Genomic DNA, 19484 nt, shown 5'->3' on the forward strand with positions numbered 1-19484 from the left:
ACACCCATAAGTGTGTTAAAAAGTTTAGTGCTGACCTAAACAAAGAGTGATAGACACGCCAACCGGTTCGATAAGGTCCCTGAATTTACGACGGAGGCGAACTTCTTGACTGAATGCAAAAGCTGCCCTTGTATCGTTGCATTTGGTGCAAGTTAAAGATCCTTAAGTGGGTCAAAATTAATCCCGAGGCCGCCCACTGAGGCGTGCCTCATAGTCATGTCATGTTTTTTTTTTTTTTAGAATTCTTTTTTGCAGAAACTGCAGAATTTTCTTTATTTAGTTTTAGATGCGATGCGCTTTTGTAGGCGGAGCTTTGAGAGAGGGGAGGGCATCATAAAGAAGAGAGAGAGGATGTTGAGGTGGTCGCAGAGTCCTCGGCCGTCAGCGGTAGCCGGCCGGCGCATTTACCAGTCACACACCAGTCACGTGTCCTCTACACATGAACGTAAACAGCGCACATATGGCGAATCGGCTTGCACCTATACTACCGCTACAGATGGGCTGGTGAACGGCTCTTTTCTCTAGGTGATTTACGCAATGAAGCAACAAACGCCACCTGAATATTATCACTGCAAAGAACATACGCCTTCGCACGCGTAATTCCTTTAGTACAGCGAATAGATTTCAAAAAGCGTTCGGCAGTTCGTTCTGCATCACTGTTTTTTTTTTTTTAATTGGCTAACTCAGTACGCCGCTACACACCGAGTGCAAACTACCTCGCGGTACTGAACACGTGATGTGTCATAATTGCCGCCGCGGTACCAACGCGCAGTTAGCAACAAAGACTTATCTTGATATGCGACGACAAAATGCACACTAGCGAATTTCCTGGTCCCTGCGCTGCCGTGATATTGAAATAAAGTTCCCGATGGTTGCAATGTGGGCTTGTTGGTAACGCATCTTGAACAGGTTTATGGTCGCGCGATTAGAAGACAGGACAAAAGAAGACAGTGTGTCCTTGTGTGTCCCATGTGTGTGTCTTCTTTTGTCCTGTCTTCTAATCACGCCACCGTAAGCCTGTTCAAGTTATACTGAACTTCAACTATAGACGAGATTTACGCCTTACGTTCTGTCTTCCTTGCCTGCTTCGATCCTTTTGTTCATTCTTTTGTTCAGTTCATTGTAATTTCAAAACAACCCATTGGAAGTAGCAAGCCCTGCATGTATAGAACGGCTGGAATGGTCAACTCCTCATTAAACTGTCTCTCCTTCTCTTTTACCTTTCGAACTTTACTGTTGCTCGATAAATCAATTGTTCGCGCGCGCGCGGCATGTCAGACCCGTTTGTCACCTTATCGTTGTCCCGGAGAGTATACACAGCTCATTTAGCGGGAGGAAGGCGGGGGTCGACAGCTGACACGGCAGGCGCCGTCCCGGCCGGCAGATGGCGCGACGGTAAAGCGGAGTTCACGGAGTTCGTGATGACAGCAAAATCGTAGCGCGCGTAGGCGCGATGCGGTGAAGATGGCTCGGAGCACTCGAGGGCGACTGAAAGGGGAGCACGAGGCACGCGAACGGAATAACGACCGTCGCACTGTCACCGCCTGTCGGCAGCGCCGGATATGAATACGAAGGGTCTGTAACTCGCGTCGCTCCCATTCGCGCTTTTTTTTTTTTTTTTTCGTTCTTGCGTCTGTCGCTTTTCCCGACACTGAGCATGAGTTCGGTGGAAGTTAAAGAGAGCCGTGATTACGACTCTTCATCACGGCTTGCGTGAAAAACATTAGCGAGGAACATCGCGCCTTGTTAGCTGCAGGCGCGCAACATCAGCGATAAATTGAAACGCGCACCGAAAGTGACTGATAAGAATGCCCGTTACCGCGTGATTACATGTAATTGAGACTTGCAGTCGCTCTGCAGCCGTTTTCTAACCGCGCAGTAGTCCCGAGTGTACTTTTAAGCATGAAATGCTTTTAGCTCCCGTTCTCGGCGACCTTCAAGAGACCTTGAGCCAAAATCAGAGCCGTTATCCGGGCACTCAAACGATAACATCCGGACAACCAGTCAAAACTTAAGAAAATGCAGTCTCTGGCCCCCAACCCTTTGTACAGGACCGCATTACACACGCTAGTTACTGCCCAAACAAGTTACAAAAAAAAATATTGCTTCTGATCTCTCCCTTATGTTTGTTCACAATATCACCCAAGCTGTAACTTCCAGTACGCTGAAGTTTAATTTGTCATTTCGAATAGCGACGTTCAAAAGGCAGATACAGTGCATCATACACTTGATTGTCATCTTTTGGCGCTGAGACAGGGTTGCCTGTGCTCTTTTCAATGCCAGCGGTCCGTGAGTTCCGCGGCGCGGGTCTTGCGCCGCCTCCTTCGAGAGATGGCGCCACGCTGCGTGACCAGGCCGGCAGCGTCCGGCGCGCCGCGGATGGTTGTTTGGCCGAGACGAGACTTGCAACGCGGTTCAGTTCAAAACAGGTTCGTTTCGGCTCAGTAAGCTTTCAGGCCTGCACCGCGGCACCAAACTGCTTTGCCGGTAGCCATTTCATGCTTACATCAACTCTCGATTACGGGAGAGCCAGCATTTTTTTTTCTATGCAGAAATGCTCAAACTTGAGCAACTAATTTCAAATTTATGACGCCACACTGACTTGGCGGAGCTGTGGTTGGAGCGCGATTTTCAAAATAAAGGAATCCTCTTATTTTCGCAGCTTATTTAAGCAGTATAGCGCACCCAGGATCTCTGCAGGGGGGGTGACAGTTTGCCTTAGTTTGCCAATACCATCTAAACAGCACTAATTTCAATTTCAAAATGCGCTTTGTGCGCAAGTTTGCGAGTGTGCAGACGATTGCGCGTCTTACATCTTAGATGCAGTACTTAAAGGCGCAAGGAAAGAAAAGCGGTTAAACAAAAGGGGGGGGGGGGGTTACAACCCCCAACCTCCCCCCCCCCCCCTCCCCGTCGGTGCGCCACTGTATTTAGGGCAACATGTCTTTTGTTTTCTAAAAATAAATGAAAATGCTATCTGTAAAAAATTATTCGCGTGGCTAAATTAATTTAGCAGGTTATACGTTTGGGTTTGACACCCTAATGTACCGCACTGACTGTGAGGGGCACCGTCCACTTTGACCACTTTGGGTTCTTTAACGTGCTCCTAAATTTAAGTACGTGAGCGTTTTTGCATTCCGCTCCACATCGCTATGGGGCCGCCGGGCCCGGGAGTCGCAAGCGCGACCTCGTGCTTTGCAGAAGAGCGCCGTAGCCAATAAAGCCACCTCGGCGGGCACCTGCTCTCAACCGATTTTAATGGGACACTAATTAAAGAGCAACACGAAGATAGTTAATAAAGACTGGTAAAATAGTCCTTCGAAACTCTATTTTTAATTTATTTGGAATAAAAGAGGTTGATTAGTGGTGGGAAAAGAATAACGGCCGAATTTCCTGTTTAAACATCGCGCCGAAGCTTCAACTCCGGAACATTAAAAAAAAAACATTAAATTATGTGGTTCTAAAGATCTAATTATGAGGCACGCCAAAGTGGGGGGACTCCGGAATAATTTTTACCACCTGGTTTTTTTTTTTTTAACGGGCACCTAAATCTAAATAAGTGCAACGAGCGATTTTGCATTTCTGCCCCGTCGAAATGCGGCCGCCGCGGCCGAGATCCAACCCGGGACCTCGAGTTCAGCAGCGCAACGCCTTAGCCACTGGTCCACCGCGGCGGGTCCGGAAGATCAGTTTGACGTCACAGATTTCACATTTTTCCTCGATTTTCCCCCTCGCCCATCCCTCTTGGCCCTGAAAGTTCTCGAATCACGCTGGCTTGAGCATCTGGTTCCACTGCAACGCCACGTAGTCCTCCATTACCGACTAACAGTTGACCGGAAGTGAACAGCTACGTCAGTGACGTCATGTCGAGTTAACCGGAAGTCAGCGACGTCATGGCGAGCTGGTGCGGGAACTTCGAGGCGGCGTCGCCACCAGTATTTTCTTCTCTTTTTTTCGTATTTGCTGGCTTATCAATAATCTGTGTCCTGTGTGATCGAGTAGCCGCTTTGCTATAGCAGAAGCGCCATCTATACTTACACGGCTTAACACAATATTTATATTTAGCGTCATTTTCAAGAAAAACTGACGCAGAATTATCCATGTTGTAGAGACTCAACAACACGCTTCTGTCGCGTGAAAGGATGACACTTGACGAGTACTAATGCTTCAATTTTGCACTATGGTTGGTCTTGAAATGCTGCACCCCGTAACTGACATTACCGTAACGTCATGACAAAGAGTAAAATTTGCTGACGTTATGTATGTTATACAGAATACATGTCGCAGAGAGAACAAAGGACAGGTCGAGACAGGACAAGCGTTGTCCTGTCTCGATCTGTCCTTTGTTCTTACTGCGCTTTGTATTCTGTATAACGATGAATTACCAACATGCCCAAACCTATGCCCTTCTTATGTATGTGTACGCTACAGGTATGATGACGTTGCTCATAAAATCAACTAGAGTACGGCGCGCGTTTCTTCTGGCTGTGTTCGCGTGTGGCAGTCACGGCCATCGGAGAGCAGATTGAGCCAGTGTACCATGACATTGTGACGCATCCACAAACTGTGTAGCGATGCCGAAATTGGTTCGTAGAAATAAGTATAATAATAAAAAATTGAGTGCGTTCTGGAAGCTTGCAAGTGTTTTTCATAGGGTTTTGAGAGTTAGGACTTTCATTGACATGGAAAAAGAAAATGACCGGTCGAAAATGTCATGTAAGTGCCTCTTTCGGCATACAAGTGCAAATATTCAATTTTATTTTTGTTGTGCTTGTACGTTTTGTCCTACACATATGCAAAACAATGTTTAGACGCGTAGCCAAAGGCTATAGCATAGCCTCCGATATTTTTAAGAGGCTATGGCTATAGTAACGGGTCCATTGAAAAATAACACATTACAGAATACGACACAGTTATTGTTTTGTAGATACTACAATTCAGTTCCCAGTAAACACGCAATTTTATTGTCTAACCAAAAAAATTAATCCATCGAGTGAAGGACCGAGGTCGCAAAAACATTTGAGGTTACTACACGAGCGTACAACAAAAGAGATGAGCAATGGTATCCTATAAACATCGAGTTTTCCTTTTCTTTTTTTTTTCTTTTTTTTCACAAAAAAAGAAAATAACTAAGAAGCATAGGATCATACGAGCAATGAAATTTGCTGAGCTCGCGGCAAGGACTCCACCATGCACCCTCAGGGTTGAGTTTTCATGCCTCAGCCGAGAGCAATCAGCGGCTGCTGGCTAAGTGCCTTGCTTTCTGCCTCATTCAGGCGTCCTTTACGCCGCCTGTTTGCTTTTGTCTCTCGCCGCTAACGAGCCTTCTGCCGCCACTCGAGCCTCCCTCTTCGCCCATGCGCGACGAAAGGCAGCTGGCGTGACGTGCGAACGTTGTGGCCGCCCGCACGTCTCTCTCTCCACACAGTATGGTTGCGAAGCGTGGAGTTTCCCACTAAAATCACCAGGGGAAAATCTGGAGCTGCTATTGTTATAACGAACGATGGTAATAGTAGGATACAACTTTAAAAAAAACAGCAGTTGGCAACAAAGGCACACGGACCGCGCGGGGTTGTGTTACTCCGCCAGCCAATCAGAGGAGCAAACAAAATCGTCGTCATGCGACCCTTTCAAAATGGCGTCGTAGTTGATACGACTGTGCTTGTCGTACTTGTACGTTCCACTATAATAGACGAGAGTGAAAACGTATAGAATTACGCGATTATAACTTTATTTTTGTGGTTAACCGCCTTATTTAGGTAACAGGGAAAGTTTGACGTACGAACTATTTGCAGCCTCGCGGAGGAACAGCGGCTCGCGGTTATAAGGGCGTGGGCGGGGCTTAATTCACTGCAGACTTAAGTTGTATCCAACTATAGTACGTGTATTTGTTTAATGTTCGTGCTTGTGGTTTCAGACGTCTCTGTGATGTTACTTATTACGCGTTATCTCTGTATGAATTTCCAAGCTAGCGCTCGTAATTTTCTAAACGCAATAAGACAATCTGTGCGGCGTACACGCGTATTCATTGCCAATTGTTGCATTCGTAACGCAGTGCATTGTTTAAAATGAGTAAGTCACGCAAAGCCGTCTGAAGCCAGAAGCACGAAGTTAAGGCAAATCCACTTACTAACCATGATTCCCTTGCTGTCTGAACTGCCACGCTTGCCACCCTCTCTACCCGTGGGCCGTGGCGGAGGTGGGAGAGGGAGCCTGCAGTGGGAGAGGAGGAACGGCAATGGTCTTCTTAGCCGGTGCTCGGGCCACTGGCAACAATACACATGTGACGAATCGGGTTATACGCGTAGCCACCTATAATGCCGCTACAGAGGTGCATGGTTAAAGGCACTGTCATCTACGGAAATACGCAATGAATCAACAAACGCTACATAAATATCCTCGCTGCAGCAAATACACGCCTTCAAGCGCATGATTCCTTTAATAAAGCTAATAGCTTTCTAGAAGCGTTCGGCTATTCGCCAACACGTCGATAGTCGATGGTTTCTCCTCAATTCTTTTTGAAATCGATGTTTTCCTTGGAGAGCTACCGCCACTTTTCCTTATCGGGTATTGTAGAACAACCACCACTGCTAACTCATCTTTCTCGCGAAGAATACGGCAGGTGGAATAAGTTTCCTTCAATGGCCACTTCTGAAGAATTTTTTTTTTTTTTTTTTTTGGGGGGGGGGGGGCTTCTTTCAGAGACCATCCACGATCTGCTGCGACACTATACTAAGCGCGCGAAATCTTTTCATCCTCTTCCCAGTTGTCGATAATAATGATGATGATGACCTCAAAGACGTTGGCACATGCCCACTCACGGGGACTAGTCAAGAGTCGGACAGATTTTACATATGTGCCAAGTGAATAAATTTAGAAATACATAATTTTGATGATTAAATGAAAGCGAGTAAAATACAAGATGATTTAGTAAACAATCATGCTAATAGAACACAGAAAAGTTGTTCCCTTTTCCTGTCTTTTGTACTTTTTTTTCTAAGCTCGTGGTAGCACACTATAGTTTCATTTTTTACGTCAGAAGTTGTAACCACGAAACCCTATTTCTTATTTTTTTAGGCAGTGTTTGCGCTATGTGTACGTTGTGATTTTTTACGCAAAATGTGCTGAACGTGTAAATCTGTTTCTCTTCTTATTGTTACGCTCTGTGTACGCCTCTAAATAAGTGCACTCGATATAGTTGTGTATGTAAACCCCATATCATATGTCATGTTTACCTGCTTTAAATTCCTGTCTGTAAACGACGACGAGGACGATGATAAAATGGCAAAAATTTGGAAGAAGATTTGACTTCTAGTTGACGTCGATCCAGCGCTCTTAAAATAAATTATATGCTTCATACACCCTTTCTCACCCGAACTCACCAAGAAAGACATTGTTTTTCGACGTCTTCAGCTGGAACTTGACTCGCCATCCAACATTTCTTTCTTTCTTTTTTTTTTTTTCATAAAATGCTTCAGCTTCCCTTCAAGTGAAGCTGTATTAGTAAAATTGCACCCCTGAAATGGTAATTCCACCCCTCTTACAATGAGTGTAGGCCTAGACCTAGCACACGTGATACTCAAAAAGGTGGATGTGAAAACGGCGCCGCGGGAGCCCATTTGACAAGAGCATCGCATGCGCAATGCGAAGACGTGGTTTCGTATCGCAACCGTGGCCAGTTGTTTTTTCGGCTACTTTCATTCCTCTTTATTTATTATTTCTACACTTCAAGTAAAACAAGTAATTCGCCCTATGCTTTCTTTGATGTCATTGTCTGTTGGCTTCATATTATTGTGCCTTACGAAAATTTGGCCCCTCTGTATATAGGTATATATTTATGCACGCACACACGCCTGAAGGAAAGATCCTATATAGGTCGGGGTATTGTCGTACTGGAAAAATACGCAGACGGCATACATTTGACGAGAAACGTTTCTTTACTAACGTTTTAGCCATGGCACGACCTTCGTCAGAGTGAACGATCGAGGGATTACAATGCAGCCGCTTTTATGTGCTCACGTGTAGGCACTATCAATTAGGCAATTCATTCGAAGATCATTATAGTCAATAGTAATATTTCAGCGACAATAAGTGTGTGTATGTATATATACAACTGAAGTCACGATAAGGCAATGAGGAGAGTGAACGGTGGCTCTAAAAAGTTACATATGAGGAAGAAACGCATCACTATATCCAAGCTTAGTGCTACTGAACTCCGATATATTAAAACGATTGGAGACTCGGTTATAGAGAAAGCATTGCACCTGATCATCGTGAAGCGTTTGCAACACCCTTGATTAGATTTTGGGCAGAAGCACACTCTTACACAATTCTGTGTCTTTGAGGCATGCATTTTCTCGAATGCGCATACATCTGCGAGTATTGTTTTATTGCGATAGCAATTATATGGACACTCCAAGCGGATTTCTGTCGTAGGCGTCGCCGTCGCCGTGAGGTTCCGTATGAAGTCCAAGGGCGATAAAATAGTCGCCGCGCGCCGTATGCTGTATGTGCGAGTAAAAGCGCGCTGAGGGACGCGCGCTTTCACGCAGAGCACACGCGATCGTCGCGCGAAAGGCCATGGGGGGATGAAATTGAGGGAGAGAGGGAGGGCGATGTTGTGCAGCGGCACCAACGGCGCAAGGGGAACTGGTGACTCAGTCTCGCAGCGCGAAAGGAGGAAAGCGGGAAGGCAGCGTGGGAGGGAGGGCGTGTGGCTTCTACTCTGCCCGCAACTGCGTACTTCTACTTTGCACGGTGATGGGCGCCCGCCCGCACCGTATCTTGAAAGCGATCTACAGACGGCTCATAGCTTTGTATGCGCTGTGCTTTCGCCGCTCAGTTTCCGTTGAAGCGATAGACTGCACGAACATTCGCTCACTGCTGCTGCTGCGCTTGCTCACGCCAGCGTTTGGACAGCGGTTGTCTGCGATCGTCGAGAGGGATCTATTCATGTTTGCTTGTGCGCGCTGACACCATGCTTGTTAATTCGGTTAGTAAGCGAATGTATCCACGTTTATACAGCCGATAAAACTACTACCCTTCCTCCGTATAGCTCTCTACTAATTTACTATCGCAATTGAAGCTTCGCATTTTGGGCGAAACTGCGACTTTATTGTTTACCTATCTCCTTCTCGTGATGCAAGTTCTTTAATCTGAGGTTAAACGCTTGGCGCGCCCCTCACGCGCAGACGCAGCAGCGCCAACGAGGACAGCGGATGCCACGGGATGCCAGCCTCTGCCGGCAGCGCTGCTGACGGGGCGAGCGGCGGCGCGCCCAGCTGCGCGCGCATCGTGCCGGCGCTGGTGGCAGCGGCCGCGCTGCTCGGCTGCGTCCTGGCGGACGCGGACCTCGACGTGGTGGCGTCGTTCGAGGAAGGCCGCTCGATGGTCGGCACGGTCCACAACCTGGCCGTGTTCAAGCCCCGTGCCAAGCACTGCATCAAGAACGTCATCAACTATCGGGACGCCCCGCCGGACAGGAGAGGGCGCTTCCACATACTGCTGGGCCGTAAGCGCGCTCTTTGCCTACCTGTCAATTACTGTTTTTACTGCGGTAGCAATAATACGGCACGTTTTCGCCGTCGCCGTGCTGTCTCGAGTAAATTCCGAGTGTGAGGATAAACGGCCCGCGCGTCGTATGTCTGTGTCCACGTTATGCGCCGTGGGTGCGAGGGTAACTACAGTCGAACCCCTATATATTGAACCCACATATAACGAATTATTGTGTATATGGAGCAGCTTTAAAATCCTCTTGAAAACTTCTGCATAAAATATTTATTTTATATATCTAATTACCTATATATCGAACTTTTTTGTGATCCCCTTCAGATTCGATATATCCGGTTCGACTGTATACGAGGGCGAACAAAGATGGATGGTGGCTTGATGCGCGCCATCTTCCCCGCGGCCAATGTTGGAGGTCTCGCGATACAGCCCCCGCTGCTCTACGGCCGGACTAGAGAAGGAGAGCACGCGTCTCCACCTCTAGCCCAGCCGTGGCTGCGCGTGGCTGCCCGCGCTGCATATATTTGAGGTCTTCTGCTGCGGGTACCAGGGAGAAAGGCGGACATGGTTAGATGGCGCGCTCCTGCGCGCCTCTTGTTGGACGTCGTGTAATCCGAGTTTTGGAGATGATGCAGACTTCGTGCTGCCGCTCGCTTCACCATTTGAAGCGTCCGCTTTGGGACAAGCACGCGCGGCTTCCCGCTGCGGCGTCCCTCATCGCGCCAACGTTGTGACTGCGAATGCTTGCGGTGATCGAGTGAGATGTGATAACTACTGTGATAACTGTGGCAGCTCAGAGACAGTAGAGCACATACTACTTGAATGCCCCGCGTACCGCGACGAGAGACAATTTTTTGAGCGACAAACGGACATGATTTGCCGCGATCCGTTAACGTTACCCAGCATCTCAGGTTCAATGCCGGGCTCTTCAAAACAGCCACGGGTTTTGGATTTACGTTTCAAATTCTTGTCAGAAATTGGTCTAATCGAAAAGCTTTAGAGATTCACCATTTCACATAGAAAGGCCTATACATTTACCCGCCATCTCACCTGTAAATATTAGTACTAAGTCCATGCACTTGCGCATTTCATATGTATTTTTAATCTCTTTTTTTTCACTCTCCTTTGAAATTGTTTAATCCCATTCCTCATCCCTATACAGAGTGGTATGCGAGCGGTTGTATACGCGCCGGCGAAAATCTTTTTCTAATAATGAGCCTCTCTCTCTCTCTCTCTCTCTCTCTCTCTCTATCTTTTTGTTTGTTCACGTGTCACACCATGCTTGTTTAGTTAGTAAGCGAATGTTTACTGCAATTTATACGACCTATGGAACTACGAACATTATTACTTCGTGTATGTCTAATGCTTTGCTATCGTTATCGACGCTTTGCGTTTTTTCTCTCTCTGCCCCATTTATTGATACTTGTGGTGAAATTCAATTATAAGGTGGAAGCTGCCACATTAGTTTGTAGTGTTACAGCCCGAAAAGGACACGCACTAGAACAGACGGTAATGACACGTGTCGTTTTCGCGGTGCAACAGCGTCAAAGTACGCCTACTCTCCTACATAGTATTCGATCCTTCTGCGCCTTTTCTCACTCTTGACGTGTAACTTCTCAGCAGAAGTCGCGGGAGCAGTGGTTATAACTGTTTCACTTATACAGTTGCACCGACCAAAGTGAACGTTGCGTGTCCACTTCTGGTTTGTTGGGACTCCAGCCAGCAGGTATTCGACCTGACCTTACGTATCTCTCACCTTTGCCATTCAGGTATGGTGGAGTACGTCGACCAGATGACGGAGCGCAACTACAACGCCAAGATCAGGCTGCTGGCCAGGAGCGGTAGCATGCTCCACAAGAAATTCAGCGATGGTGAGTACGTAAGCCTGCCGCAAGCGCAAACCCGTTTTGGTTGCGAAGCATCAAGTTGACAGTGCCGAATCCTCCCTATCAGCCATAGATGACGCGGTGATCTCCTTCATTGCACCTGCTGGATGTAATGATCTATAGTACGGTTAAGAGCTGTGGCTAAAACTCTGACACAACCTCCCTCTGGTTACACTATGTGCCACGAGACGTCGCTAACACTTTGAGGGCGCAACTGCTTAGGCGCCCGTTTCTGTGGCGAGCGTCGGTGTCCTCAGCGTAACCGAGCGAACGATCACAGCGAACGATAAAAAACGAACGCTGAAAGCAGCAGGGGATGAAAGACAGCGATAGCGAAAAGAGCGCGAGGAGCGAAGCGGAGGAGGAGGGTATGGCGAAAGCGTGAGAAGAAAAGTGTAGTGCCACGCAAGACGGGCTCTGCGGTGACGATGGCTACGATATGGCGCCAGAGTAGAGCGCGTCGTCTGTTCACCGATGACGCCACCGATACCATATATGGAAACAAAGCGCTGCATGAGCGGAGGTCTGTCTTCGGCGGCTGTTGTGAATCGCGCCCACGCGCCACCCACGCGCTGCCTCTCGCGATCTCCCAATTAGCGAGGCAGTTGAGCCACACTTCACTTCGTTTGCAATGTGCCACACGGGAAAGATGGTCGGCGCCAACCAATCTATCGCGAAATGAAAACACGTATAGAGCTGCGCTCAAATTTCGCATTAGGAAGTATCGCAATAGCCGGTGAATTAAATGCGAAGCATTTCTTGGCGAACATTTGCACTTTGACAGTATCTATCTATCTGTCTATCTATCTATCTAGCCGCCTACGTCTTGGTGCTCTCATCGTCGTATCGTTACCTTGGTATGTGCCAAATTGACATAGTATGAGAAGAGGGTATGAGGAACATAAATGATAGGTCATGACTCATGACATGTGTGTCATGTAGGTCATGAAACAACCGCCTACGTCTTGGTGCTCTCATGGTCGTTTCGTTAACTTGGTAGGTACCTAAATTGGCATAGTATGACAAGAGTGTATGATTAACATAAATCATAGGTCATGACATGAATACATCGATGGAGAAACTAACCCCCGTATTCTCAAACGATCCTCGGACTCGAAGATTTTCCTCCACTGCATGGATGGATTGATGCTATGTGCGTCCCCTGTGAGTTGCGCCACCAAGCTCCATCGAGTTGGGCACAGTGCCGCCCTTCGGCTGGAAAAGAAGGTTACGCTTAAGAATTGCAGTGGGAGTTTAAATAAAGCGCAGTGCCTACCTTTGACGAGGGGCAGCGCTGCCGTCGACCTTTTTGAGTCGATGTGGAGGGCTGAGTGGAGGGACGTTCTATCTATGACGCAAAATTTGTTATGGGATACTTAAGAGGAAGCTTTATCTCGTGGCAAACTCAGATGCCGCCTATTCAAATACATGTAAAACGCAGAAATACTCCTATGAGAAAACCGTCGGCCTATTTGAATGGGAGTTCTTGCACTTGGGAGAGAACGTTAAGTTCTAGTGACTGTATAGAGCATCATTGAGATTTAGGGTCTGACATACTTTTTAGAATAATTCCGAAAAATAGGAAAGTTTCGAAAAAAATCGAAGCACGAAGTTCACAAACCCGTAACTCTGCACCATAATATACATCGTTGTCCTTAAATTGCATCTGTTGGAGCATCTAAAGCGGACAAATTTGATATATAAATTTAAAACTTGCGTGGAATTGTTTCAATGTGTACGAGGGTTCTGGAAAAGTTCCTACTCACAAATTAGTGTTATATTTCAGAGCCGTGTATAATACATCAATTTTGTCCGCTTTAGATGTACGATTATGTGCAGTTTACAGAACTGTGATATCGTTTTTATTGCTGAGTTACGGAGTTGCATTCTTGGTAGTTTCGTTTTTGGAAATGCTGCAATTTCAACATTTTTGCTAAAACACTGGCAGCCTACCAAAAAAAATGCTTCCTACAGTGACTATATTTTAACTTTGCTGCTTTTAAATGTAAAAAAAACATCATGAAATTCAGTGCAATGGTTGCCGAGAAACATGATTTCTCCGTTCAATGCGTCATGTACTTATGCAAATAAACATCATTGTCATTGTCATATGTATTTATATAGGAGCCTCCGAGCTAAAGCTTCCTCCTGAGACTATTTGAGAAGGTTTCATCGTAAGAAAGTTTTATATGCGCAGATGCAGCCATGTTTTAAGACAAGTCACGTTCAAGGCAAGCCGATCCACTAATACCGCGGCATCTCCATGGGGACACAGGGCCCGTTAGGAAAACTTGTATAGACGGGGTGACGCCAGATTCATTTCCTGTGGCACGGCCGTGTCTCTGGATAATATTGTGAAGAAACTCCGTGCATCAGAGGATATAGACCTTTTTTGCCCGTGCGAGATAGCACTGTATTTGTGACGCCATAAAACTATCAGTCGAATGTTCTTGGCACTAAAGTTTGCCAAAAGAAAGAGTATGCTGTGTCACGTAGCCAACTGGACCTACGAGTTCTTAGAGTGTTCAAACTAAAAAAACACGTATTATGCATTAAACACAAGTATGTACATAACTTTCTTGTACGTTTCAGAGTAAAATTTACTTATCAAACAGCGTTTCAGCTGGTCAGCGAAAAAAATTGGTGTCAGCTGGAAGGTTCAATATGGAGTTTCTTAGACCATAATTTTTAAAATTGCCTATGCCAAATAGCGTAATTGTTCCTTGATGATGCTTGAGGTGAACTATACTCGAAGCTCGCCCGAGTTCAATTACTCGCCGGAGAGATCAAAATGCATAATTGATAAATTAAAAAATTTACTAATTACCTTTATAATTAATTACTTTCCGGCACATATTGCAATTGTACCCGATGAGTTTGCAAGTTTGCAAAGTATATCCACTTTGAACGAATTCTAAGGATCGCGCGGGTTTCAAGATATGCGCCGTGAAACTTGCAGGAAAAATTCACTATTGTTCCACTTACTTTTTCAACAAACTGCTGTTTTGTTCATTGAAGCACAAAAGTTGGTGGAACGCCTATGTCTTTCGTCGCACACTTTGCGAATGAACATATCGAAACTGGTGTCATCCTGAAAATTCATTCCACGTGGATCTTCAGAACTCACCGGCTGCAATACGTAAATTACAATATGTGCCGTAAAATAATTAATTAAACATTTAATTAGCGAATTTTTAATTTGTCAAATATGGATCTCGATTTCCCGTGCAAGTAATATCCGCCTCTTTGAGTAATCCAGGTCAATGACTAGAATCACGCTACCTGCCACAGGCGATTTCTCGAAAATTCCGTATGGTCTAAAAAAAATGAGCACCCATATTAGAGACCATGCAACTCGTAAATTTAGCGGCTGTTCCAGAGAGTGCAACCGTAAGTCTTCTGGGACCTGCGTGTGTGAACATTAGAAACGATAACAATTTTAATAGTTAAAGGGGCATTAAAGAGAAAAATAATTAGAGCTGTGTGAGAAAATTACCCTTTTACAATAAAAAAAGAAAACAAATCTCTTTTACCGCTACAACAAGCTCGATAAGCCAGAAAAAAACGCAAGGATGATGGGTGGTGAGGCTTTAGCTCGGCGTGACGTCACAGATTTTGGCGGTGTTTGTTTGGGCCTGTTTATTGGTAACTACATCGTTTTATATGGGAACTGCAGTAGACTGATCTAAGCGAGTTTTGATAACTTCTACGGTTTCACTACGACCCGATGCCGCGACGTCGCAGCGCTGACGTACCGGCGTCGAGATTTTCGGCGCGGAATTCAAAACATGCAACTTTGAGCCTTTTATTTTGCACGTCCGTACAACGTCACACAGTTTCCGCGTAGGGTGAGCTGTTACGAGGAAAGTACTGGGGAAAAGTGGGCCGGTCCCGGAGATAGTGCAGTCTGACAGGGCGCCTCAAAGCGCGAGCTTGTCGCAACGAAATAAGACGAGAGAAAGTGGGCACGACGAGCACGCGTCGAGTGTTTCAAAGAGCTGGCCGCGTTTGAACGAGAGAAGTATGTGTGAGATTGTGGTCAAGATCGCTGCGATAAATACCACGCATGAAAGGAAAAAAGCAAAGATAAAAAAAAAGAGATCGCAATTGTTTTGAGCACCGGCCTTCCGTGCCCAACGGCAGAGGTTCGATTCCACCATCATTCACGCGTTATTACGGTTTTTATTAAAGCGAGCGGAGACAGGAACCAATCTACCTGCCCACCTACCTGCCCACGTACCTACTCACCTACCTACTCACCTACCTACCCACCTACCTACCCACCTACCTACCCACCTACCTACCCACCTACCTACTGCGAAGTGCCAAGAATGAGGAAAAGAATGCGTCGCATTAATATTGAATCAGCCTAGAACTGATGTAGTGTTTCCCTTCAGTGGCCCTTTAACGCATTAAAAGGAGACAACGCGGAGTCCGACCCTCCGTGTCCGTGCCTGCGCTGCTCGTTGTGCCAGAAACGCGGAGTTTCGCACTCCGCGGAGTCCATCCATGGGCGACCATAAATCACGCGCGAACCGCCGGCCCCGGATCGTCGGTTCACGGAACCGAGCACGCGCTCTCTCTATCCCATCTCGGTGGGTGGGTGGGGTGGGTAGGGGGAGTTTCCTTGCTTGCCGCATTCCTCGGAGCACGCGCTATCCGTCGCAGCTGTTGCTGCAGTTACTTCGTCCGCGTGGTCTGGATCGTGCGATGCACCTCTGTGGTCACGCTTATGCGTATGTATGTGTACGTATACATCGTATTACGAAACGGATGGCGCGTGACTCAACCTTTGCTTTTTCGTACCTCGGCTTGCTCGCTCTGAGGTCGTCGCTCCGTGGATGCGCTGTATTGGGAGGACAGCGGCGGGATCGACAAGGTTCCCCTTTGAATGTGCGGAGTACAGTTAACAACCACGAAAGAACACACCCGTCAAGGATGACAGAATATTTATTGTCATTCATTTTATATTCTAGTAATCCAACTCTTAGTTCTAAATTAACAAACAAGTTCTGAAACAATAAGTTATCAGTCTGTATTAATGCTATTTTCTCTAGACCTGCGTAACCGTAAAATTTTGGCGTGGGACTATTAAGGGGAAAAATAATCATGGTGGCGTCCGCAATAGCTTTCCGTCGATTGCCCTCACGGCCGACATCGGTTGAACGTGGACAGGTTTCCAGCAGCGATGAGTCCTAATGTAGAAATATAGTTCCAGGGTGTTTCTTTTACAAAGTCGGCTAATTGTTGTGACCTCTGCAGCGATGTCATTAAACGACGGCATTAAACGAGATTCCGCGTGTAGACACCGCCATTGCTATTATCGGCCCCCCGGATCACCGCGAGGTTTGATTTTTTTTATGCTAAAGCGTCAAATGGCCCATTAAGTGAAAAAAACGGCGTCTGTCGTCTGGAGCAGCGAATAGGCTCCTAAACTGCCATTGGCTGCGACGCCACGTCACGAGCGCACCTCGACGGAGCAGAGCGGGCGATAGGGAACACATGCTTGCAACGCTAGCGCGCCAGCTTTCGCGTGAGGGGAGAGGGCATCGCCGCGACATCACCTTTGTTCTCGCTTTCGGCAGCCGGCGCGCGGTCCGTATCTCTCTCTCTCTCTCTCTCACCCACTGGGCTTAGCTGCTGTGCGCGCCTGCCGGCCTTGGTGGCCGCTGCTCCGAATTAATTTTCACCACCTAAGGTGCTTCGTCGTCTATCCAATCTGAGTGCACGAGTACAGCCGGGAGTCAAAACCGCTACCTCGGGCGCAGCAGCAGAACGTCAAAACCACTGAGTCATCGCGGCGGGTCATGGTTACTCGCATACAAAAACTCTGTCAGGGATATTTGTCGACAATTCCGCATGGATAATTTGACACAGTACATTGCATATTCTTTCGTTGCTATTTCCATTTCAATTGCGTACCGCTCAAACGTCACAGCATTTTTTTGGAGCTGCAAGTGTCATACGTTTGCAATAATTTGAAATTAGGTGCGAAATTTTTTCAACGCATCAATAAATTGCGACACTTTAGACCTTTCGCGATCGGCTGGTACGAGGTGCTATCCCGATCTGCGAGGCCATGATGATTCTAACGTGAGGGGCGATGGTTATTCAAACATACACAAAAAATTGCTGGGAGCCCGATGAAGGAAGTTTAGTCAAATCAAAGTACGTCCCACTTCCCATCAACACCATGACCGTTCAAACGCCGCTGAAGAAACAAGGGATGCCACGATTTCGAATATCGCCACATTGTCGAACTCCGCCATGTTTTCATCTTGAACCAATCAGTGAGGTTGTAGACGCCACGTGAACCATTCAGAGGTCATAACAGCGAATTCGACGATATGGCTGGATTTGAGTATCCAGCATCCCTGCATAGACGTGCGCTAACGAGGGATTTGCATCTGGAATATTTATGTACACCATGGAGGAAGGAAATGAAGGAGGGAGCATCACGTCAACGCAGCCAGCCTTGGCAAGCGAACTTTCCGTGAAGCCATTTCCTTGGCTTCCACCCTCGCAGTGTCAACACAACTAGTGATTAGTGACCTCTTAGACTTGGCGTAGTGACTGAGAATGAGTGCAAGACAGGGGTAATTGGAGATCACAGGGAGGGGCCTTCGTCCTGCAGTGGACATAAATATAGGCTGATGAGGATGATGAGTGTTTAATCGATGCGCACTTGTTAGGCTACCCCTTTGCCTGCAGGGCGGGAGCACTAAGACCTACCGCGCGCTCTGACGTGACGATCACATGTTGGGCAGATACGTCTGGCTTCGATCGTGTTGCGCAATGATCTCTCCTATTGCTTCGTCCATAACGTACATATTCTAAAGTTATATCATGGCCTCCGAGCTCGGGAAGTACCCTCCGATCTCGGAGGTGCTACCGCGATCGAGACGATGATGATTGATCGGAGGACATGGCTGTAGAAACGTGGCGCGCCCCTTCTCTCGTTGCAGCGTTCACGCGGTGCGTCCAGGACCCGTGCTCGCAGCCGCCGGAGCCTGGCTGGTGCCTTCAGAACATGGTGATGTTCTACTATGACCCGGACAGGGGATCCTGCAACGAGTTCACCTACACCGGCTGCGGCCGGAACTTCAACAACTTCCTCACTAAGCAGGAGTGCCGCAAGATTTGCATCGAAGGCACGTGCGAACCGCGAACTCGTCTCTGTGACCCGTTTATATTAGCATGTCGACAGAGCGTTGGCGAAAGCAGAGATGTGTGTGGTGTTAAAACGGCACTCAAAAAGTTTGTACCCATTGGGGCTTATCGCGACCCCAAGTATAGTAATCGCCAGCTATGCTGCGTGCCTTTCTCTGACGCTGCACGCGCAGTACTTCCAGGTCACGAAAGACATGTGCGTTATCGGCGTGACATAGCATTACCATGGCCGCTCCATAGCATCCAGTGGCCGTGGCATTACTGACAGGTAAGTAGAGTGCGCAGAGTTTTCGAAAAAGTAAATGCAAGCACGGCAGATGGCGATTACTGTTTGCGGACAAGATATGCCCCAAAGGGTGTAAACTGTTAAAGTGGACTGAAACTTGGAGTGCCCCTAGCAGAAAAAGTACAAGTAAACGTGTACGACCAAATTACAGTAGCTCCACTTACGCGCCTCATGCTGGAACGCGTCGCGGTTGATTTTTCGCCTTCTGTGGCGATCGCTGGAACTTGAGTGTTCGGGGCCTGGTACAATAACACAGGAACAGATTGGTAGGAGTGTCTTACATAAGGGCGTTGCGGGCTTTCTTGTGGGCTTCTGCAGCACTGATTTGCCATTAGGGCGTTGCAGACCAAACAGAGATTAAATTAAATTGTGGGGTTTTACGTGCCAAACCTACGATCTGATTATGAGGCACGCCGTAGTGGGGAACTCCGGAATAATTTGGACTACCTGTGGTTCTCTAATGTGCACTTAAATCTAAGTACTACACGGGTGTTTTCGCATTTGATATATTAAGTGAGTGTAAATGCTCGTTGACGGGTGGAACACCGTCCGACCTTTCGTTACACTGTCGCGATGGAAAGTGTACCCCCATAATTTTCAGGCAGTGTAGGGGACGTGCATTGAGGTCATTGAAG

General features: G+C 47.2%; 1 protein-coding gene across 1 annotated transcript in view; it reads left to right on the top strand.

Annotated features, from left to right (window-relative positions):
- The window catches only part of LOC119431311 (BPTI/Kunitz domain-containing protein 3), a 49220-nt gene that overhangs the window by 21045 nt on the left and 8691 nt on the right, over positions 1 to 19484 (top strand). Inside the window, exons 2-4 of the mRNA XM_049656850.1 lie at positions 9192 to 9511; positions 11277 to 11378; positions 18359 to 18544. Of these exons, the coding sequence (XP_049512807.1) occupies positions 9229 to 9511; positions 11277 to 11378; positions 18359 to 18544 (571 nt within the window). The 5' untranslated portion in view covers positions 9192 to 9228. The remainder of the gene's footprint in view (positions 1 to 9191; positions 9512 to 11276; positions 11379 to 18358; positions 18545 to 19484) is intronic.

This window comes from Dermacentor silvarum, chromosome 10, assembly GCF_013339745.2.
Source record: "Dermacentor silvarum isolate Dsil-2018 chromosome 10, BIME_Dsil_1.4, whole genome shotgun sequence".
NCBI classification, from domain to species: domain Eukaryota; kingdom Metazoa; phylum Arthropoda; class Arachnida; order Ixodida; family Ixodidae; genus Dermacentor; species Dermacentor silvarum.